Source organism: Cucurbita moschata, unplaced genomic scaffold, assembly GCF_002738365.1.
Source record: "Cucurbita moschata cultivar Rifu unplaced genomic scaffold, Cmos_1.0 Cmo_Scf00017, whole genome shotgun sequence".
In the NCBI taxonomy this organism is placed as follows: Eukaryota; Viridiplantae; Streptophyta; class Magnoliopsida; order Cucurbitales; family Cucurbitaceae; genus Cucurbita; species Cucurbita moschata.
In genome coordinates, this window is record NW_019268533.1 from 64,524 (window position 1) to 87,259 (window position 22,736).

A 22,736-nucleotide genomic window follows, 5' to 3' on the forward strand; every position below is an offset into this window, starting at 1 on the left:
AAACCCCCCCCCCCCCCAACGCTAAGTTTTCTTTTCAGCAAAAGCAAACGTCGGCTGATTATGAAAAGTCGGTTTTGGGTTACTTTGAAAGTAGTTTGGTAGAAGCCACTCGTTCTTCCCTAGGTTCAAAGATGGTGTTTCTTCCGTTATCCTTCATATTTTTTAGACCTTTCAGGTTCTCCAAATTTTTTGGATCTTTCAGGTTCTCCAGGATCGGTTTTTGGATGTGCCCCTTGTTTAGCTTTTATTGCTTCCGTGGCTAGTCTCGTTTCAATGAAAAGTCTGGTTCTTTGTTAAAAAGAAAAACGTTACACCATGGAAAAACATAAATGAAAATAATGTGTTCCTTTCTCCTTCCCTTATCTATAGACAACATTGAATAAAATAAAAATTCAAAATGACTTTTGCTAGTACATCCTTCTCCACCATGAAATCTTTTTGGTGGTCACCTTGAAAGAAATAATATTAGAGTACACGTTTCAGCAGTAGTAATTTATTTGTGCTTGATAGTAATTTCAAAATTAAACAAGAGCAAGCAAATTACCTAGATTTTTCAAGCTCTTCCTCAAGAGATCTTACTCGTTTAGAAGCCTGGTCCAGAGCAGCCTTTGTGTCTTCCTAAATAACGGTGGAAAACAAAATGGTCAGAAGCAAGGAGTACTACACACTTGTACCTTTTTATTATGTTGCCATTCAAACCTGAGAATCTTCAGAAACAAACTTGAGTTCCTTCCTACAAAAATCTGCTGCACAAATAAGGTAAATTTGTAAATGTAAAACCATTGAATTAGAAGATCCCTAGCATGCACAAGCATCTAAACAGCCAAGATATAGAAGCATGCAATAACAAAATAAGGTTGTTATCCCAGGTCTCTTAATCGTTTTGACTGATAGACAAGGAGAGAGGAAAAGGCAAACTTTGTACTTGATCCAAATATAGTGCGACACAATCCAAACATCATCCTAAACAATTTCGTTGGTGTTCAGTTGACTTCGACAAAAATTTGAAATTTTCAGCCCAAATAGCTCGCAATCAGAATACTATTTAATTCAACTCGACCAGGTTGATTTCTTCGCAGATATACATCTATGGTTTTTTCTCTGTATTCTGAGAAAGAATTCGAACCAACATCACACCATTCCTAAATGATGTGAAACTTTAGTATGAAAAAATCTTTTGGAAATATAATAGTTAGATCCTATTTATGCCAGAGAATTGGAAAAGGTTTATGCCAGATCTTTGACAACAATGAATCGTTAATATGTAACTGAGCTTAATAATGGAGAGAACGGAAAAACTTTGGCAGAATGCCACTCGTTAAATCTTACCACATTGTCTTTACAAAAAGAAAAGACATTCGCAAGAACAAGTGTATAAAGACAAACCTAGAGCAACTCCAGAAGAGTGGGAGTGAGGCAAACTACGCTTCTGCTCCTCTTCATACAGCCTTTTGTACATAGCAACCTACATTGATCAGAAATTACAAAGATTTATTTTTATGAGGAAAAAGCATAGAAATTCCGTAAACATATATAACAGGAATAACTAAAAAAATCAAATTGAACCATTCCTTATCCAAAAAGAGAAAAAGAAAAGAAAGTTACTTCCTGCCATCCTAAGTATAGTTAAACTGGCTCAGACATATACCCTCAACCAAGAAGTCAGATGCTCGGTTGGTAGAAACTTAACAACAATGAATGACTAAAAATAGGCTTGTTGAGAATTTCTTGTCCTCTTTGATTCAGGAGAAACAAGTATCCAGAAACGGGAGGAGTAGTAGAAAATTATTCTAATCCCAGCTCAAGCAATGAGCAAAACCACAAAATCAAATTCAAATCAACAGTGGCCTCAAACCACACTGAATTTAAGGCAACTTATACTTTCAACATTTAAATAAATATCTTTCCTAAAGAACCCATTAGTCAAACCCCCTGTAAGACGTAAAAGTAAATAATGCACACGCACTAGAAGGAAGGGACCAACTAAGTGAAATCCAAGATAAACTCACGGAGGCATGAAGGGACTCAATCATCTGTCCCTGCTCTTCAACTTTTTGCAACACTGCCTCAACTCTAGATGCAGCTTCTTGAGTTTTACTTTTCAGTTCAGCCTCCAGTTTCTCCTGCTTTTCCATAATATTTAAGTTCTTGTGATAACATTTCACAGAAAGAAAGCAATCATGGGAAAAAATAATGGTGACAAACCTTGAAACCAAGCTCTGTATCTTGAAGCTGCACAGAAAGTTTACGTACGAGGCTTCTCAGCTGGACATTCTGTTCAACTAATCCATTTATGTCCTTGAAGGTTAACTGCTTAATTATTTACCAGAAAAGATATTAATAAGTTTTGCAGCACTAATATTAATTATTTTCAGGGTGAGCATAATTCAGCGTCAGGCATACAAGATATTCAGATATAACTCTATCCGCATCAGACTCCACATTGATTTGAAAGGATGTAGGTGTTGAAAGATTCTCAAGAACATCATGTCCAGCAGATCCACAGCGAAGTTGTACGTCTCGACATTCCTTTAGAAGAATTGTAACCTAAAAATGTGAATTAAGCATGGTTAGTGATGCCACTAAAACAACGGTAACTAGTAAATAGTATTTAGTGACCTGCTTAACACTAAGAGCAACCTTCACGCAGCACTAGATCATAAATGGTATATAGTATTAAGTGTTCTGCTTCCAAATAGTAGCAATAAACATCAAAAAGAAATTGTACATATTGTTACTCAATACTTGTGCATAAATGGCACTGCAGCACACCAAGGAAACATTTTGCTATGAAAACAAATATAATCTTAATAGGTTCAGACTGTACTACAGCAACAATCTAATTTAAGAATATGAAGGTTCAGACGGAACCCACCACTTCAAATATCTCTCAAGCACATCAGAAGGGAAAATCAATAGTAACAACTTAAGATTTATATGTAATATTGTTCACCCCAAAAAACATCTCACTTAACATTTTAGAGTAGAACAGTGGAACCCAACATTAAACCAAATGATTTGAAAGTATAAACCTAATGACTAACACTGAATTTACAACCCCAAAGGACAAATGATCTTCAGGTCTAAGGGATTGATTTGAAATTTCTACACAAAGGATTTCTCTGATTCCATATGAATTCTTTTCCAATGAACATGATCATTCATTCTGGTAATAACAATCGTAGAGCTTCAATCAACATCCATAAACTCTTTTTCCTTTCTAACCCAACAAGCATGAGGCTGAGATGAGTGTGTCTTGGCCTTTTGTTCAAATCAACAGATCCAAAAACACAGAGGTATGTGGAATATTTCCTTTAATCACATCCAATTAGACGATTTGGAAACTTCCTCACAAATGTGTTCTTCTTTCTGAATAGTTTCCAGATATTCACAAGTGCTTCCTATTGCCTTCAATTTATGGTGACCTTTGCCTTCAAATCTCCTCTCAGATACGATTCAATTTTAAAGCACTTAACCAAAGCATCAAAACCATTTCCTACAAAACAAGCTAATCTCTCATGTTAGATCCAACTGGTACCATTAAACTATTCCTCTTTCCAGAAGAACTGTTCGAAATCCATTTGAGAACCCATGCTTAACATGTTGGAAAAATAAGCTTTCGGAGGATATTATGTTATATCAACTAAAGCTTTTTCAATCCAAAGAAGTTGCTTAAAGTGCGCAGAGATGAAAAAATGGCAGTAACATTCTTCAAATTTGAGAAGTTCATTATCCCACTCAGTAATTGAAAAGAATGTCTTCCCTACATAACAGCTACTTAACACCATGACTCAGATAAAAAACAAAGTAACAAATTCCAAAAGGTTGGATGAAAATTGGAAGATTCAAAGAAATGCTAAACTAGTCCGAGGAGAGAGAAGAGAGCATTCTTTTATAACATTTTACAACTGCAATCGAACTATTTCTTCCTTTTTTTTCCCTCCTTTTGCATGAAAGTTTTATCCTTCTTATTCCAGAAAAGCCTCTTAATTAACAAAAAAAAAAAAAAAGTAAATGTTGGATTGAATCCTTTTTATCTGTTATTGCTCTTATCTTCTTCCATCTTGCCCACAATGCATTAGCTTTTTGTTAAACATGATACTAAAATTTTCAAAGAAGAAATGAAAACCCGCTCATGCTCGAAAGATAAACCGGCTAAGCTTGTAAGCTTGATTTTCCTCTACTCCAAATGTTCTTCAATCTTCTGTCCAATATCTATGCTCAATTCCTCAAATGTTTTCATATTGAATAATGTCACTTCTGCCCACACTACTTCAACAATTCATACATTTCTGACAGAATCTTCCTATTTTTTTAATAGATTTTCAAGATCAAATCACTATGATGCTAATTTGATGGGAACAAGAAATCAAAATACAAATTAACAAAATACAGTATACATCCTGAGCACTTAAAGAGGCCAAAACTCTCCCACAAACTATTCCCAGAAACTGCCTACCCGATTCACCAAATCTCTCTATATATAAATTTTCCAATAACAAACAAAATGAGAGCGTAATTTAAATTCGATATATAATTTAAACTTTTTAATGAAGACAGACCAAATTGATATAATAATCAAAAGTTCCTATTAAACTTGTAAATTAACCCTAATACATTTATTTTTAAATGTGAATATATTTTGGGTGGTAAATAACTAAAAATTATAAACACATTTGGAAACCTCCATTCCCACAAACCAAACAGAACCCATACATCCTACGTTCTCAAATATATGAAATCCATTCTATTGCACATCCAAAAAAAAATTCACAGGCTCTAACTTTCTACCCAAAAATTTAATCCAACTCAACCAATAAAAAATTTATGTATACTTGTTACTAGCTAAGAAGCATGGGCACACAAATTTGAGTAACGCATCCATGTCCAACATGTATTGGGCACTTGAACATTTGTTGGGAAGTTATAGGTCACATGTTAGCACCATAGATATGTGTTAGATAGTGAATACCAATTTCACAATTATTAGACAAGTATCAACCACTTGACAGGAAATTGATTGACACAGATAGCAAATAAGACAAATAATAAATTTCAAAATATAATATATACATCAAACCTTCTTTTTTGCATACAAATGCATAAGCTTATAAACTTGAATTTTCATCAAGCATACAACTTACATATTCGAAAAGTTCTGTATTTATATAAATGTGTCTTTCACGTCCTTGTCCTAGATGTTTAGGAAATGGCATTTCATCATGTCTGTGATTTTATATCCATGCTCATAAGTTACTAGTCCACAAATCATTCAAACAAACCTTACCTTACCTCTTAGTGCAATCAAAAGGTGCTAGAAAAAGAATGCTATTTTAAATTACCTGTCTTGAAAGGTCAACGTTCTCTCTCTGAATTAACATGTAATCACGTTCATGTCTCTTCAAAACAGCCTGCAAAACAATTATATAAATCCAACAAATAAAATACCAGGGACAAGTTACTGCTAACACATACGTACCTTCAATTCTTGAACAGATTTCTCCAAAATTGCCTGTTCAGAAATAGAATGCTGCAATTTTTGGTTTAACAAGGAATATGACTCGATCATTCCCTCGTGTTCCGCTGCAAAAAATGTGATAAGTAATCAGGAAATCAAAATGAACAATGTTACATCAGATAACAGAATATCAAGACAAAGGCGAACAAATCTAACCTAGATTCCCAGCGAGGACTTAGAGAAAGGTGAACACATATCCAAACTAGATGCTAGATCAAACACTTATTATTTTGTTTTTTTTGTTTTTTCAGAAAGAAACAGACAAAGATAGACGGCAATTTCCAAAGATTAAAAGAAAAAACAAATACAGAAGATCAAAGTGTGATTAATAATGAAAGAGGGGAAATAAAACGTTTGAATCAAGAAATAGAAGGGTAGCTCGCGAATCAAGTTTACAACTAAAATTTCCATTAGATATGTACCTCTTTCCTCTAAAATGACTTCTGCTTTATCCTCTAATTCACATAGCACCTGAGGAAAACAAAATTCCAACTTTCAAAAGTGGGAATAATAATCAACCCAACTAAACTAAGGCCAAGCCTTTCAGAATTTATAAAGAAACATTAGTTAGTATTTTAGCCTTTGAGAAAGACAAATCATCTTCTTTTGGAGTGAATTGTTACCAAACGAATTAATAAATAAGCCAAATCTGTCCAACTTTCTAATGACAAACATACAGAAAAAATAATATTCCAACAGGCCAGCAGTTCTTTATTTAGGTAGGCGGAACTTTTATTAAAATGCGTGTATACACGTTTTCTTTTTTTTTCTTTTTTTTTTTTTTTTTTTTTTTTTTNTTTTTTTTGGAATGCAATCTGGCATGGGCATGGTCACTCTGCTTATAAAATTAGTTTCTTCATTTGTTGAACATCATTGTCAACCCAAATGGTTTCATTTTTTACTACTGGGATACAGCTTGTGGTTCTTCAAAATTCTAGCCAAAAGGAAGCTCAAGGAAGCTGAATTCAAGGAGCTTATGTTACAACTATCATGTTTGTAACATGTATTGATTGGGATGATGCTGAAGTATGGAGGAGGATTGATCCCTCCTGTATGTTTTTGGTTCAATCCTTACATTCGTCCATATCTCTTCTTATATGCATTGTCCCCATCCATTTGTGATATTTGTTGGCAAGAAATGGAGGGTCACAGTTATCCTTTTTTTTTTTTTTCTTTTGTCTGCACAATTTTTTGACATCATCTATTCCGTATTTTCTATCTGACATAAGGTTTTTGGTTTCGGTTCTTGAGCAAACTTGCTTCAACTTCTAGTTGGTTTCAATATTAAGCTCTAAAGCTCATCTCATACGCGTTCAAGTAGTCTGTTTGATAAATATGCTTTCAAATATCATGTAATGCTTATATGACCTTGTAAAATTTAATTTTGCCACTTTTCTCCTTTATTCGAGGATACCCCTTGCATCCTTGAACATTGTTTGTTTCTTTCTTCTTTTTTTTTTTTTTTTTTTTCTTTTTTTGGATAAAAACCAAACATTCATTATAAAATAATACCCCAAAAGGCAATAATTTCTTCATCTTTCAACAACCTCCTAAAGACAACATTCCAAAATAAATGATGACTATCCCATAAATCCGAGATTGATCCATTAGAAGATGAACAGATGGCAAATAATTGAGGAACGCAAGGCTTCAAAGGAAAGTCTCCAATCCAAGGATCATAACAAAACAAAATTCGAGTACTGTTCCCCAATTTAAAGGAGCAAATAAATCAAAACACTTCCATAATGAAGAAGGTAACCATAATAAGCAAATAAATCCAAACACTTCCAAATAATCTGCGTTCCCCAAGGTCTTGAATAATGGACAATAATAATTTATTATGGTTTTGGGTCTTTTTTTTTTTTTTTCAACCATAAGGTAATCTAAAACCATAATAAGCATGTGCCATCTATGTGAATACTCTTTGATTTCTTTCTTTCCGTTGACTTCAGCCCTAATGAGATTTTTCCATGGCAAGCCTTTTGCATTCTTGAAGGAGTGGTATGTTAAGTGCATGTCTAATAAATCCTTTACCTCCTTGAAAAAAGTGAAATGTCATCCGAAATTAGTTTCCAAAATCTCCTCAAACTAATCCACCCCTGAAGTCCTTTACTGATGCAACCAATCTTTTCTCTGAATCAAACAGATGAAACTCTCCTTCCAAACGAAACTAACATGACCATTACTGTGAAACTCCTTAGAAAAAGTAAAGAAATGCTCTTTCAAATGCTACCATTATTGTGACTCCTTTTACCCCCTTATGCACTTGTTAATGTGTCTTTGTTATCTCATGTGTCTGAATGTGGCCTTTTCATAGTCACACCAATTCATAATTTCTAGTTCTTAGGATAACAAAATATAAAAGGAAATGCAATTAAATGATCAAATTTTCAAGGAACTCCTAAATCTAGATGCAATAAGCAAATCTTGAACGGAAGGTAATTATTTAAAAATAGGAATAACATTAAAATGGGCTTTTAGGATCATTGATCTACCCAACAAACTTCTTATCTTCACAAGTTTGAGGCTTCTGCACATGAATCTACATTGTAGCAGCATAAAAATCACAAGTAACGAAAAAAAACTGAATAAATTGCATGCAAAAGCATACCCTCTGCAGAACTGCCTCAGCTTCTTTCCTTCCCATCTGCTCATGCCGCAAAGCATCAACAGTCTCTTGGTACTTCGCATACATTTTGGCCAACTAGTAAGCAAGAAATAAATAACTTCCACTTTAACATGAAATAAATCGATAAAGATATAGAATCACATCAAATAGATCAACAAGCCACACATTAAAAATGTAAAAAAAAGCAAGTACCAACAATAAAAACTGAAGTACTCACACTCCAACCATCACGCAACAGTGAAGCCGCTAAAGCTGTCCCAGAAACACCTACAGGTACCCTGGGTTCGAATTTGTGATAGTCATCAACCACATCACTACTTTCCTTCGGATTTATCAAACTATGCCAAAAAATTCGAAAATATAAATTGGCATCAGTACAAACCACAAAAGGCGAAATACAGAATTGCTCAAAGGCAGATTACATAAAATCCCATTAAGAACCATATGCAACCCATCACGCAACAACAAACGAGTCACAGATTTTATGTTTCACAGGAGACCACTGATAAATATATCACCAAACTGAACTTAATTTAGAGACCTTATCGCACAAAACGAGTTTCAGATCCACTTCTCAGCATTCTCAATATTGAACTTTGCTCCTAATAAGAATTTTTAGTAAGGCTAAAAAGAGTTCTTTTGCTTGGAGTGTTACACATACGAAGAGAAGTCCGCTGAATGGTAGCTGGTAAAGATTACCTTTCATGCAGTTTCTTTAAACCAAAAATGACAATGAAATTAGAAATCATAGTCAAATGAAGGACATAAGATAGGATAGGCATACAGCATGTCAATGCAGCTGCAATATCAAAATATGAGACGATTGAAACGATAGGCACTAATTTAAAAAACAGTGAAGTGAAGTGAAGTGAAGCTTCTGTACATGTATGGCACCCCAGTGAAGCATCCCGTGTGTTGAAGTGAAGTTTTTTTCTTTTTCAGTGAGAAATCAGAACTTTTCATTGATGGCTAAAAAGCTACAACCTCCCAAAGACTACAAAAATCTCTACTAATCCAAAATAGTAGCCTCGATGACGTTTCGGGTTACTTTTTCTTTAATGAATAAACAAAATTTCATCAAGAAAAAATGAAATATTATTCAGACATACAAAAAACCCAAAAAAGGGAGTCAACCTAAATCAAAGGACTCCAACAGTCAAGTAAAATAAGACTAACAATGTCACAGATGCCAACAGAGAAGCATAGAATCTAATAAGGGATTTTAAACACCACCCGAAGACCTCTCTCGATCTCTAAAGATTCTATCACTTTTCTCACCTCAAAAACCCCCACAATATAGCACACCCAAGCCTACCAAAAGAAACCCTTTTTCCAAAGCATTTTTAATCTTTTTCTAATTGTTGTGAGAAAAACCATTAGCTCGATGAAATTTAACATCTCCACTTCTGGTTCTTGTTTAACCAAAAAAGAATTAGAAGAATGCAATTTTTCAGCAATACTTAAAGAATCTTGTGTGATCTTGTTGACTAGAAACCAAAGTTTTTTTCCATTCAAGTTCTTCAATACACATCCCACATTACAAAAGGATATTTTTTAGTCCAAATACAGTTTAGCTAAATCCTTTAAAACATGCAACTTGTTATCCTAACTCTTGAGTTAGTCTTTTAGCATTTCCCAGAAAATATACAAACCTTTATTAAAGAAACTCACAGGAATTTGAACCAGCTTTCTTCCCTCAGAAGATGGCCAAACAATCCAATAAATGAACCAACCAGAATAAACCTTCACTTTAACAAACCAATTGTACCACTATCATCTCTAATTTGCTTGAGAAAGTTCATAGACACCGGAAGAAGCAAAAGATACACAAGTGAGCCTTCCAACCAGCGCAAATGTGAATGAAAGAGGAATAATCAACTTGTTCTTCGCATCTTGAACAAAAAACACGTCATCTTCAACCAAAAGCTAAAGTACTTATGATCAACACATCAGCTAATTTCAGCCATAATACGAGGAAAATGTCAAAATTCAACAAAGGAAAAAATCCGAGCTGAGAATCCTAAGGCCCGCAACCAATCAAAAGTTTATATAACTGATAGATGAAGGCGAAAACAATGACTAAAAAAAAAGGCAATGTTGACAAGGAAAGCAGCAACAATGCATGGCTACTAAAGCTAATCCATAGAGAAGAGAGAAAAGCATTCACCAACTAAACCAAAAAATGAGATTGTGAACGAGCACAAATGCTAAAGCTGAAGGACAATGAACAAAGGTGACCGGTCTATGGCAGTCGAACAACGATGAATAAAGACAGATGGCGGTGACACTAGGTTCCACTGATAGCAGCAGAAGCGGATAGGATTGGGTCCATCAGGGAGAAAAAAAAAAACCTTTGTGACTACCTTTAGTATGTCACACATATTAGTAGAGAACTTTTATTTCTTGAAATGCAAAAACAATTGAAGTTAATAACAACAATATAAACGACATTTATTACAGGCTGAGGAGTATAACATACACATCTGGAGCAAAGCTGCTGATGGGACAAAGAGTGAGTTCGTTCTTTTTCCTACTAAGTTCAATCTCTGCTTCACACTTTTCCAGTTTCACTTTCAAATCTGCAGCCACCTATTATCGATAACAAAAATATAGTAACAGATTTCCAGAATATATAAGAAACAATGAAAAGAAATTTCCATATAAGAAATAGAGATCACAAAATATAACGAAAGTAATAGAGGCAGCAGCACAATCGATAATAACCACAAGTTTGATTGACAAAGAAAAGTAACTAACATTTACGAGCACAAACAAACGAAGCAGCGGCAAGCCTCGATGTGATCAACCCCATAAAACAAGTGGCACATGAAAACACAAAAGAGAATGAAAAACATCCGGATTTTTTGTGTAAAATCATTTCCACATGATAATCACTCGAAGGAGAAGAAAAATAGTGGCATTTTGATGAACTGGCCTTCAAGACCCGGTGGATGAAGGACAGTAGTGGCATTTTGACCTTAATTTCGAGATTTCTTTCAAGTTTTAAGGAAATAAGAAAATCATGAATAATTTTCAGAAGTTGACAATATTCATTTTTTGAGTTTTGAATATCTTTGGATTCACTATTAAGGAGCCTGAAAACATAGTTTTATCTTTAAAAAATAGACCAACCCACCGCTTTCCAAATTAATTTTTGGATTCGAGCTAACCAAACATTAAATCACTATTTTTTCTACTCTATGTTTTTAGAAAACGAGATATTAGTGTTGAATAAGATCCATTTGCTTACAAATTCAAGCTTATAAATAGAACCACAGGTAGCACTCACATCTAACATCAGAAAATTAATGGTAAAGAAAAAATCGGTATCTTTTCGTTTTGTAGCATTTTTGTAACTTTTCATTGAGAAATTTGTTTCTTGTACAAAATATAATACAGCAAAACCCCCTTTTTTTATACTAGAATCGACTTGTCATTGAATAAATAAAAAGGGACTAATGCCCAAAGATACAAACTCTGCAAGTGAGAAAAAAAGAACCACACGACATAAAAAGAACAAAAGAAAACATATGACAAACTCATCCAATGAAAGAACACCTAGAAAACAAAACAAAAGAAAATTGAAGGAAAGAGCCAGAATAACCCAACACAACAGAAAAGGCTGCCCTCAGAGAGCCGAGCCAAAGAGAACTTCATATAGAAAATCCTTCAAGGAAAAAAGAGTCCCAAAACACAAAGAGAGAACCGTGAACATAAACATCAAGCAAACAAGCATGCATCAGAAATTATGTCCTCGCAATTATCCACTATTTCTTAAGGTCTGTCAACAATAAATTTGAAATGCATTGAATTCCAAATAATATTTACCAGTATGATCTCAAAGAATCAAACTGAAAATTCTCGTCTGCACAAAGAATTTTATAAACAAAGAGAAGAGTGAAAGAGAAACTAGTAAAACCCTCTGGCACTGTGCAAACAGAATATATGTTCCACTGAGTCATCATTGTAAAGGAAATAACTGCACAAATTCCTGCTCTATTGCTTTCAATAATAAACGTAAAAGAAGCCTTAGTTAATAAATCCATACCTCTTCCAAACGATTTCTTTCAGATTCTCCCTTTACAAGCTTCTCCTTATAATCACTCTCAACTTGGTTCAAATGTGTCTAGTGGCAATCGCAAAAAAGGATGCAAAATCAGAAAGAAAAGGATACAAACAGAAATTAATAATGACAAAGGATATAACCTTTTCTTTGATAAAAGAAAAGAAACTAATAATGACAAAGGATACGAACTCCTGAGGAGTGAAAAAGGTAAGAAAAATATAAGTACACAGCTTCTTATGAAGAATGAAGAAAAGCAACCCATTTCGTTCAAATAAAACTTGGAGAATAATGATTAACAGTATGAATTGTATGGGAGATACTTATACACTCATAAAGGGATTATCTTACTCTGTAACCATGGATGAAAACATTGATGTCAATACCGATAACTCTAATTTACAGACATATCTACGGACATTGGATATCAATGGATATTCCAGAAACAAAAACACAGATACCACAGAAATCTATTAAAATTTTGTGAACTAATAAAGCATTCATAAAAAACAAATTGACGTCTTAAACAATCATTTTAAGCATATATAGCATCTTAATAAAGCATTCAAAAAAAATGACAGGTTTTTTGTTTGTTGGAGGTCAATTCATGGTTTTCTTAAAAAGGTTTGAAGTAGCTATCTGTCAACCTTCATTCGCAAGCTATATAAATTTTTCAGACGAAGATATTGAAAAAGCTCTTTGTTCTTTAAATTTTTATTTATGTTCATGGCAAATCTCTATAAGGTTGTATTTGTTATTTGTATTTTTCTTTTTTCTTTTTTGCAGAGTTTGCATCTCTAGAACATTTGTTCATTTTCATTATATCAATGAGAAGTTTCTTTTTGAAAAAACATATATATCATTATCATTATACATAAATATAAGATCGATAGTAAAATAACATATCTTTGAGCATTAGTCTTGTTTTCTTCCATCAATTTAAATTTTTGTTTCTTGTTCAAAAAAGATAGTAAATATTGTGTACGTCAAGAATTGACTAAACCTTTGATTGGGTAGTTAATTAAACATGCAAGCAAATACATCATTTAACAACAGTAAGATATTTTTTTAGGTTATAGACAATCATTAATATGTTTTTTTTTTTTTTTTTTGTTAATAATTGAACTTTCATTAAGAAAAATAAAAAAAATTAGGGGCATACAAAAAAGCATAGGCCCACAAAAGGGAGGCAGCCTATAGAAAAAGGCCTCCACCAACAAAATAAGACCGAGCAAAATGTTACAAAAAGACTAGTCATATATTCCCACAAAGACACATTGAACAAGATACAAGACCAAACCACACATGGAGGTTCTTCAAACTCTCAAAAAATTTATTGTTTTTTCTCCCCAGCCCCCGAACAATCAGACACATCATAGCTTGCCACAAAAACCTTCCTTAATTCATGAAAATGAGGTTGAGAGCAGGAATCCTCTGATCTCTATATATTAGCTTCTATGCCTAGCCAAGCTAACACCGAAGTCGTACAAAAATCGACCCCAAATTAAATAAGCAAAGTCACTCTCAAGGACTGTGATCAATACCCTCTACCACTCTTCTACACAAGATGCAAAACAACAGGCCCATCAAGTTGGGAACCCTCAAAACCCTATCCAAGGTGTTAATTCGTTCGTGGTTAGCCACCAAAAAAAACCCTTCATAGGAATCTTACCCTTCCATGAGGTAAAAGCTGAATCACAAAGGGAGAGTAATTACTTAAACGATGCAAAAATGTTTACACAAGAGCCCTTCAGAAGGACTAGGGTTTCAAAAATTAATATCCCTTCTTCGTAGGCAGCTTGAAAATTCCTAAGCATCGATATACGATCGATAATAAAGGAGAAGTTGAGAAGAAGGTTCTATTTCTTTTGTGATCAGTGAATACCCCTTTCTTTGTTTCTTGGCAAAAAAAAATTATTATCAGCCTCAAAAATTCATGCTAAACTTTTTGAAGGGAGAGAAATCAAGGCATATGTTGGTAGTAAGGAAGGAAGAAAGTTGCAAAAAATCACAAATATCATTAAAATATCACAAATATCGGAACAATATTGGTAAAATATAAATGACTATCTTTTTGATAAAGAGGTAAAATATCGATAAAATAAAATATTCACAAACATCAGAAAAATATTGTGGATATCTTGACCATCAAAGGTAAATAAGAAATATTGGCGAAATATCAACAAGTTAATGGTGACAAATCGCTGATATTCTAAACAAATGCCACCCATTTGTGTTGTTATCGATCATTCTACTTTACCAATATATAACCGATATCATATTGACAATATTGAAATCTCTATTTGTAACATGAACCGTTTTATTTCCTTTAAAAAATGGAAAAGGGAAAGAAAGGAAACAAATCATAAATTTTGGTGTAAAAATTTGACATGTAGAAGCTAACCTCCAAGGCTTTTATGACACCCTCGAGTTCTGTTGCCTTCTTAGACCACTCCTCAGAACTTTCTTTGTAAAGTTCAACAAGCTTATTGACCTACAAAGACAATTAACAATGCGATGTCAGGATCACTATTTACTCTCTTCGCCTTCAAGTGACTCCTCCTATAAGAGCAAATTAGAAAAAATTGGCATATAATAAAACATTAATTACAAAATACATAATAAAAAATTAGTTTGACATATTTCCATAAGAAATCAATTGGAAGAAATACAGACTCAAATCCACCTATAAAGCATTAGTAGTTAATACACAAGTAAAATATTGAACCTCACAAGTTGCTAGCCTATGCAGGTTGACAAGGCAACTATGCACATAATGCTATGATTGAATAGAGAGCATCTTATCCACTATGTAAATTCCCTACGTAAATAGACACAGCTCTGATGATCAAATAATTAGCTTCATCCAAGCACCATAATTATTAAGTCACATGTTAGAGAACCATCTGACTAAAATCATACAAATCCTTGTTCACCTGAAACCTAAAAAAGGAAAAGGGGAAGGTTTCAGGAATTCTTCCTTTGCTCCCAAAATCCTATTGAATTTCACTACACAAGGTGCACTCTAAAAGTGTCTTCAAAAATTAAATAAATATATAAGAAATACTCCATATCCTCGTAAACAATTGTTCATCATGGACATAATGCAAATGTCATTCCACATGTCACTGTAAACTCAAAAATAATTTTGCGGAGTAAAACATTGAGTTAGAGATTGCTAAAAATTGCACCAGAACCTAAGTTACACTGAAAAGGTTTCACAAAATGCTATTTTCCCTCTCTTCTCCTTCTCTCCCCTAACCCTGTTCGCCATCATTCAACCTTTACCCCGTTCGTTTTCTAAAGCCTTCATCTAATTATCAGTTATTTTAGTTCTTTTTTATTCATGTTTTCTGTTCTCTACAACAAATAATTTTGTAGATTCATTTGAAGAAGTGAAACAAATACAACAAAAAGCATTTATATTATTCGGTTTATATAAAAATATAACCAAGCACTTAAAGAACGCTTTGATCTAAAGGATCGACTTGATCCAATTTCTCTAGATCATATTGATAAAGAGTAATGAATGGCCGGTTGGAACTCTCAGAGAAGAACATAATAATGATGAAGTTGATACTTAGTTTTTATGACGATGACCTCACATGAGGAGTTGTATCCCGTGCTAATGGTGTTAGAGAACTCATAAAGTACACTAGATGCATAGGAAAGTCAACTGCAACCGACACCACTTTAAGAGTTCAAAAACCAACTATAAAGGTGGTTAGTGATGAAGACGACAACGATGAGGAGGAATAAGGAACAGGAACTTAGAGGAGGGGAATGGCCAAGGAGGAGCACTAGATGATACCTTAGATTTAGATGGGGGTGAGGATAATTGTTTTGACATTTGATGATGTTTACTTCAATTTTTTGTTCATTTTAAAAGTGGATTATTAGTATTAGTCTTCAAGTCTTTAACATTTTATGTGACTATATTTATATAAATTTATGCTCCTCATATATTATTAATTTATTTATCCATTTCATCTTGCTTCACTCTAGCATCACCTTTTTGTCACATTGAGGCGATCAAGGGACTTGAGGTGCACCTTGCACATTGAAAACCCTATATTGTATGCAAATAAAAAGAAACGCAAATTTGCTAAGGATTGTGTGGAATACTTGGGGCATTGGGTCTCTATAAATGGTGTTGAAGCTGAAGAAGAAAAGTTTGAGCAATGATTCAGTGGCCAATGCCAAGAATCTAAATAAAATGAGGGGGTTCTTAAGGTTGACCGACAATTATAAGAGGCTTATTCTTGGTTATGGTTTGGTGGAAGCTCTCTACTCGTTTGTTAAAAAATGATTCCTTGCCTGGAGGGTAGAAGCGACGAGGAACTTCGAAAAACTAAAATAAGCTATGATGACTCTTACCCGTCCTCGCATTACCGAAGCTTACTTTACCCTTACCCTTTATAATTGAGACAGATGCCTCCAAAACGAGAACTGAGATAGTTTTGTCATAATAGCAGTGTCTACCTATTGCTTTTTCAATGGAACTTATCAGCAAAGGCACAGTTAAAATAAAAATATGAGCAGGAATTGATGTCCATTGTGTTGTCAGTGCAATGTTGGCCACACAAACTCTTGAGACCATAATTTATTGCGAGAACAGATCAACGCCCTTAACATTTTTTTGCTTGAACAGAACGGGATTCTACCCGAATATCATAGCGGTTTAGAAAGTTAATAGGCAATGGTTTCGAAATAATACCAGCTTAGATTGTCGAACAAGGCAGCTGACTCACTTTCATGTTTACCATCCTTGATAAAGTTGAGCTACTGGATGTGGCTATGGGGGCAAAGAGAACTTCCTTTCTCCCATCGATGTAGGATCCTGCCAAATCCACTCCCTTTGGGGCCAGCGTCCTTACTGGCACACGAACCTCCTCGCTGGCACATCGCCCAGTGTCTGGCTCAAGCCCACTGCTAGCAGATATTGTCCTCTTTGGGCTTTCTCTTTCGAGCTTCCCCTCAAGGCTTTAAAACGCATTTGCTAGGGAAAGGTTTCCACACCCTTATAAAGGGTGTTTCGTTCTCCCCCCAACCGAAGTGGGACATCACAATGGGTGAGGATATGTAATCGTCTTGGGGGTTGTGTGGGAGAGGTAGGCACTTTGTGTGCTAAGTTTTGGGGAGAGCTTGTCTACGCACTCAAAGGACCTTGTTTAGGGTTCTTATCTCTTGATTGCTCTTTTTGGGGTTTGTTATTATTGCTCTTATCAAATACATTATCACCAATATTGAAGCACACTCAATATTACAGCGTTTAATATTCACATTCGTGTTAGGTGTCTATTTCTGAGTTATTTTCACACGTCATTGAGCTAGATACCTAACATTATCTTTCTTTAATAAGGACATAATTGATGAGGAGGCTTGTTCAAGATTATTGGCTTCTACAGAACATTAGAGTATTATTGAAGATAAACGCCCAAAGGATAATTCTCAGCCAATATCTTTTAATGGTATTATCAGAAAAAGTCATCAATGAATCTTCTTCCCCTAAATAAATTTCTAATAATGATTCTAAAATTGAATCAGACTTAAGATTTAAGTTTGGATAGGGTAGAATTAGATCTTCATGATCAATTGGATGATGTTTTAATCAAAGTTTCATATGCAGAAGAGTTTAACCTTTTATTTCAGCCCCACTTCAGCAAGATCTTTCCACCAAGGAAGTGATAGGGAAACAATCAACCGTTCATACATATGCTTTGAATCTCTATTTCTTCAATTCCATGTAAATTCTTGTCTCTTATTAAGATCAGTGGTCTTCAATTACGTGAAATTCAATCAAAAAGACTTAATTCCTTAGTAATTATCATTTGTCCACAAATGCATGAAGATTGAGGAATTTCCCAAAAAGATTCAATGTGAAGAACTCCTTCGCTCAAAATTTCACTTCAACCAAATAAATTTGTGAAAATGATTCATTTGAAATGTGATTTTCTTATGCACCTATTGTGATTTTCCTTGGCGTAATAGTGGAGACTTCAAAATTGCAGGTTGGGTTTTTGAGAGAATTCCAATTGGAATACCAACCAAATGAATGTGAATGTTCAACAACATCATTGATGAGACAGGTCTAATGGAAACTCCTCTTTCTAGTGGTAAATGCTCTTGGTCAAGGCTCCACAAAAGATTTTGTTGATACCGACTTAGAAGTAAGTACAACCAGCAATGATCAAACATCCATCTTACCACCAACAACTTTTCGCTGTCATCATTCGGTCTTTTGATGATTTATTTGAAACTTTATTCAAAGATTCACCTTTCGATGATTTCTTAGTTGTCTTGAAAGGGGTCATGCTTAGTAAAAAAAAAAATCAGAATCTGGGGCCTTTCTTTTCAAAAATGTAGCATTTGTGTGTTAGCACTTAATTAGGTTATATTATCCAAAACAAAAACAACAATAAAAAAAAAAAAACAAAAAAAACAAGAAAGCTGCAATGGTTTAAAAGTGAGAATGCAAGCTTATTCCATTGATTCATAGCAGAAAAGAGGAGCAAGACCTTTCTTTTTGAGCTTCAATCAGTAATCATCTCAAAGCCCAAACTTTTAAGATCCATTCCTTCCAATCTTCAGTGGATTGTAGTTGCATTAGCACATAATTGTTAGTTAAAGAATCTGAGTACATAATAGGCTAGTATATGCATATGTTGACCCAATGTCCACAACTAACTACAACCTACGACTCATTGGACCTCATTACATCCATAGTCGATAGCTGAACTCCAAAGAAGAATATAATAACAAAAAGAAACAAATATTTCAGCACAAATATTGACAAGGCAAACTCCAAATAAGAATATACAAAATAATTTTCAACTTTCCTAACAAGCTCACGTAAATTGAATGTCATCAGGTATCTTCTTAGCTTAATAACCTAGAAAACATATAGCTGCATTAAAATTAACGTCAAATATCAATGTTCAAGAAACTCACTGTTGATATTTCAGCACAAAGACGTTCCTCATTTTCTGCAGCAAGTTTTCTTGACGAACACAATTCCTGGACAAGAAATAAATTAATTGACATTCATTAGCTGCAGAGAACATGGAGGAATTTAACTTCTTGGGCAGAAAATAGAACGTGATGACACCTCCTGTGCAGATGTTAGCTTCATCTCAAGTTCTTTCACACTATCCTTGTTCCATTTTAAGGTGCTAGAGCATTCATCCAACTGTCTCTCAACCTAAAATCAATGAAGTACCAAAAAGTGAACACCAGGATATCATAGACATTTGTATATTTTGTAAAACATGGAATGTGGTCTGCAATAAAGCCACATACATCTCTAAGTTTAGCAGACATTTCAGCCTCAGTATCAGAATGAAGCCTACGCATCTCTATGATACTGCCTACTTTAGCAGTTAACTCATCATTAAGCCACGCATTATGCCTCTCAACAAGTTCTTTCTCCTGCATAAATTCGGAAGAGAGTAAATATACCACATGAATGGTCATCAAAAAATAGAATGAATGATATTAAATTATAGCAACAAAGCTTGGGAAGACATGCAAGCAGAGGGGTACCAGTAAATTAACTGGTAAGGGAAACGAAAACAGAACAGCCAAAAAGAATTTCTTACACATAATTGATTGGGATCATTTTTTTTAATTTGTATGAGAAACATGTAACCTTCATTCCATTGATGTATAAAATTACAAAAAATATATATATAATATGGAAGGGAAGCCCTATATAAAACAAAAAATAATCCCAATGAGTAATGAGGAATGTGAAGCTATAATCACAAAAGTACAGAGAGAATTTGCACCAAGAGAGCAGATAAATAAGATGTTTAAGCGAGATCACATCAGCTCTTAGAAAAATCACATTAGGAAAGTGGAACCTTCCTTTCCTTGGACCTCTATTAAACATGTGTAGCCTAAGAGTGACTAAAGGAGAAGTCTCCAAGAATCAAACAACAAGAGACTTCATTACAATCAAGATGTAAAACACATGGGAGGACTCCCAATTTATACGGAAGTAATACACAAAACATGATAAAAAGGGGACTAACCTAGAAATTCGCTAAAGATTAACCTCTACTTCCCCCAGGTGATTCTATCCATTCAAAAAGAAACTAAGTCTTGATTCGCTTCTTTTGATGATTTGAAATTTTTCCCACAATTTTTTTCCTCTTCATTGCAAAATAATTCACAAACACAAGAAAAATTCCTTTTTCTTTCACAGACACAGTTGAACCTTTACTGAACCTAAATGAGAGAAGAAATTGGTTCAAATAAACCCATGCAAATTGAAAGATGCAAATCTGGAATTTGAAAGACCAATCCATGTTGCAGATACGAGGAAAATTCAGCTTAGGTCTGTTAGGAGAAAAAAAACACAACTGGTTCGAATTTGGGTTGGTTTGGAACACCAAAATCACTAATCTGGGATTGTTCACAGGTCGGTTTACTGATTAATGAAAAGGACAAATGTTCAAAAAAAGGAGCCATCTAGCTTTCTGTTTTTACCTCCATCACTCTCCGCTTCCAAGATAATATCCTTAAGTTGCAACTTTATATATTTATCCCTAGACCTTAGATTTTCTTCCGAAGTATATCCAAAAGTTGCAGCTTTAAAGACTTTCTCTTAAAACTTAAGACCTTTTAAAAATAGCCCCAAAACTTACTCTAGATCATGAATATTGGAATATACATCAACATGGGAGAACATATCTCAAAAAATATCTTCATACAAGCTTTGAGCATTGGCTTGAGTTTTTTGGTTTTTATTATTATTATTATTGGAAATCTGCCCCAACTAATTCAAGCTTTTGAGAAAACACAAAACCAACCCATGGGGGTTCACCATAAGCCCTTGGATAGGAGGGCCGGAAAGATAGAGGTCGACAACAAAGAGAGGAGGGAAGGGGACATGAAATGGAATATGGGAGCCTACCTGAAGGAAGTTTATTTTTCAACTTCTAAATTCTCGATCACGTATAGAGGTAACTAATCATCGATATTATGAAGTTAAATTGCCAACGTGAACAGTCTTTTTCTTAACGAAGGTAGAACTAGACAATAATGAGGAAATGGTTACCTGTGAAAGATGAGCGAATTCAGCCCGGGAGCGCACCAACTCCATGTCGATCTCACTGATACGGGCTTCTCTTTGAGCAGCTGTCTCAGACAAATTGACCTTCAAAACAAACGAAAAGAAACATGTTCAGCAGGAAGACATGTTATCAGCCGAAGTTTAAATTTTTATCACAAATTTTATTGCCTGGATGGCAAGTCAAAGTAGTAAGAGGAGCTTACAATCTTATCAAGATAACTCTTTATAGTGGAATCTTTTTCACCAATTTCCAAGTCCTTGTGCTCAATAAGCTCCATCAACTGCCTTTTTGATTTATGCAACTCAGATAACTCTGTATTTAACCTCTCTATCTCCCCATCCTTCCCAATCTGTAAGCACCAATAAAGCCAATGCTTAAAATAATTCATATTAACAAAATAATTCATATTACGGTCGACGAAGGGAATGAAAGGAAGAAAAAAAAAATAGCGTTCATACGGAAAGTAGATTAAGCTGATGCGTTTGGGACTTGACTTCGGCAAGCTCGGAGAGTCGAAGTTCGAGGGTCGTTTGAAGTTGTGCATTTTGAGACTGGAGGTCAGAGAACTCAGCGGAAAGAGAGAGGAACTTCTGATCAAGAAGAGAACAAGTCTGCTCCGCAGTGATTGAAGCAGCATCAGCTTGGGCTCTGACGGTCTCGAGCTCGCTATAGAGACCTTGGATGAAGGCATCGGCCTTCTCGGCAATAAAAGCAGCGTCGTTGGAGTGCCGAGAGAACTCCTCGTCGGAGATGAATAAGTGGGCCATTTTATCTCTAATGGGGTACAAAATGCCCGGAGCAGATCAAGTGCGGGCTAATAAAGCACGGCGAGTCAGAAGCGGTGGCGCGGAAACGAGACGATGGTTTTCTGCGAAAGAGAAAGGCGGGAGGGAGAAGGAAACGGGGGAAGCGGAAAAATGTGAGAGAGGAGTGCGGTTCGGTGAGAGAAAACCCTTGGTAAATTCAAGGTTAATTGCTGGTTCCGGTTCGGTCTCGACTTTTAATCGGTAGGTCCTTTTGCTTACGGAATTTCATTTTTTTACCTTTTCATCTAAAAGAAAACCCAAGGTTAATTGCTCGTTCCGCCTCAAGTTTTAACCGTAGCTCCTTTTTGCTTCCGGAATTTCATTTTGACCCTTCCATCTAAAACCCGGGGGGTTTTGGGCAAGTAGCTAATTAATTAACTTCTACTTGTTTATTTACTTTCACAGTGATTTAATATGTATTTGGGATGCAGAGTCGTTCAATCCCCCGCTTAAATAATATGTGTTTTGGTTAGAATTTTAACCACTTATCTATTTCATAATTCTCCTTCGACCCGCATGTCTTCGCGGCCAGATCCAATCTCATGCCCCACAACAAGCCCACGAAAACGTCGCAGTCCAATCCAATAACCCGTTTCAGACCCAACAACCGCCTGGTCCACGGTGCGTGTTCTTCGACCCAATA

The 22,736-nt window shown here is 34.8% G+C and overlaps 1 protein-coding gene across 4 annotated transcripts in view; it reads right to left on the reverse strand.

The window, feature by feature from the left end:
- LOC111455457 (nuclear-pore anchor) overlaps positions 1 to 22,245 on the reverse strand; it is a 43,180-nt gene extending 20,935 nt beyond the window's left edge. Inside the window, exons 1-20 of one of the 4 annotated variants that reach the window (XM_023097150.1) lie at positions 21,746 to 22,245; positions 21,490 to 21,636; positions 21,272 to 21,370; positions 19,510 to 19,638; positions 19,319 to 19,411; positions 19,162 to 19,227; positions 14,615 to 14,704; positions 12,196 to 12,273; positions 10,627 to 10,736; positions 8,365 to 8,485; positions 8,130 to 8,222; positions 5,941 to 5,989; positions 5,480 to 5,583; positions 5,343 to 5,411; positions 2,404 to 2,547; positions 2,206 to 2,310; positions 2,010 to 2,123; positions 1,387 to 1,465; positions 700 to 746; positions 545 to 618 (exon numbers count right to left, since the gene is read on the reverse strand). In XM_023097150.1, the coding sequence (XP_022952918.1) occupies positions 545 to 618; positions 700 to 746; positions 1,387 to 1,465; positions 2,010 to 2,123; positions 2,206 to 2,310; positions 2,404 to 2,547; positions 5,343 to 5,411; positions 5,480 to 5,583; positions 5,941 to 5,989; positions 8,130 to 8,222; positions 8,365 to 8,485; positions 10,627 to 10,736; positions 12,196 to 12,273; positions 14,615 to 14,704; positions 19,162 to 19,227; positions 19,319 to 19,411; positions 19,510 to 19,638; positions 21,272 to 21,370; positions 21,490 to 21,636; positions 21,746 to 22,054 (2,120 nt within the window). In that variant the 5' untranslated portion in view covers positions 22,055 to 22,245. Of the gene's footprint in view, positions 1 to 544; positions 619 to 699; positions 747 to 1,386; positions 1,466 to 2,009; positions 2,124 to 2,205; positions 2,314 to 2,403; positions 2,548 to 5,342; positions 5,412 to 5,479; positions 5,584 to 5,940; positions 5,990 to 8,129; positions 8,223 to 8,364; positions 8,486 to 10,626; positions 10,737 to 12,195; positions 12,274 to 14,614; positions 14,705 to 19,161; positions 19,228 to 19,318; positions 19,412 to 19,509; positions 19,639 to 21,271; positions 21,371 to 21,489; positions 21,637 to 21,745 lie in introns of all 4 variants that reach the window. The other 3 variants (XM_023097149.1, XM_023097148.1, XM_023097152.1) reach the window with 3 other exon arrangements.
- Positions 22,246 to 22,736: the final 491 nt, after the last annotated feature.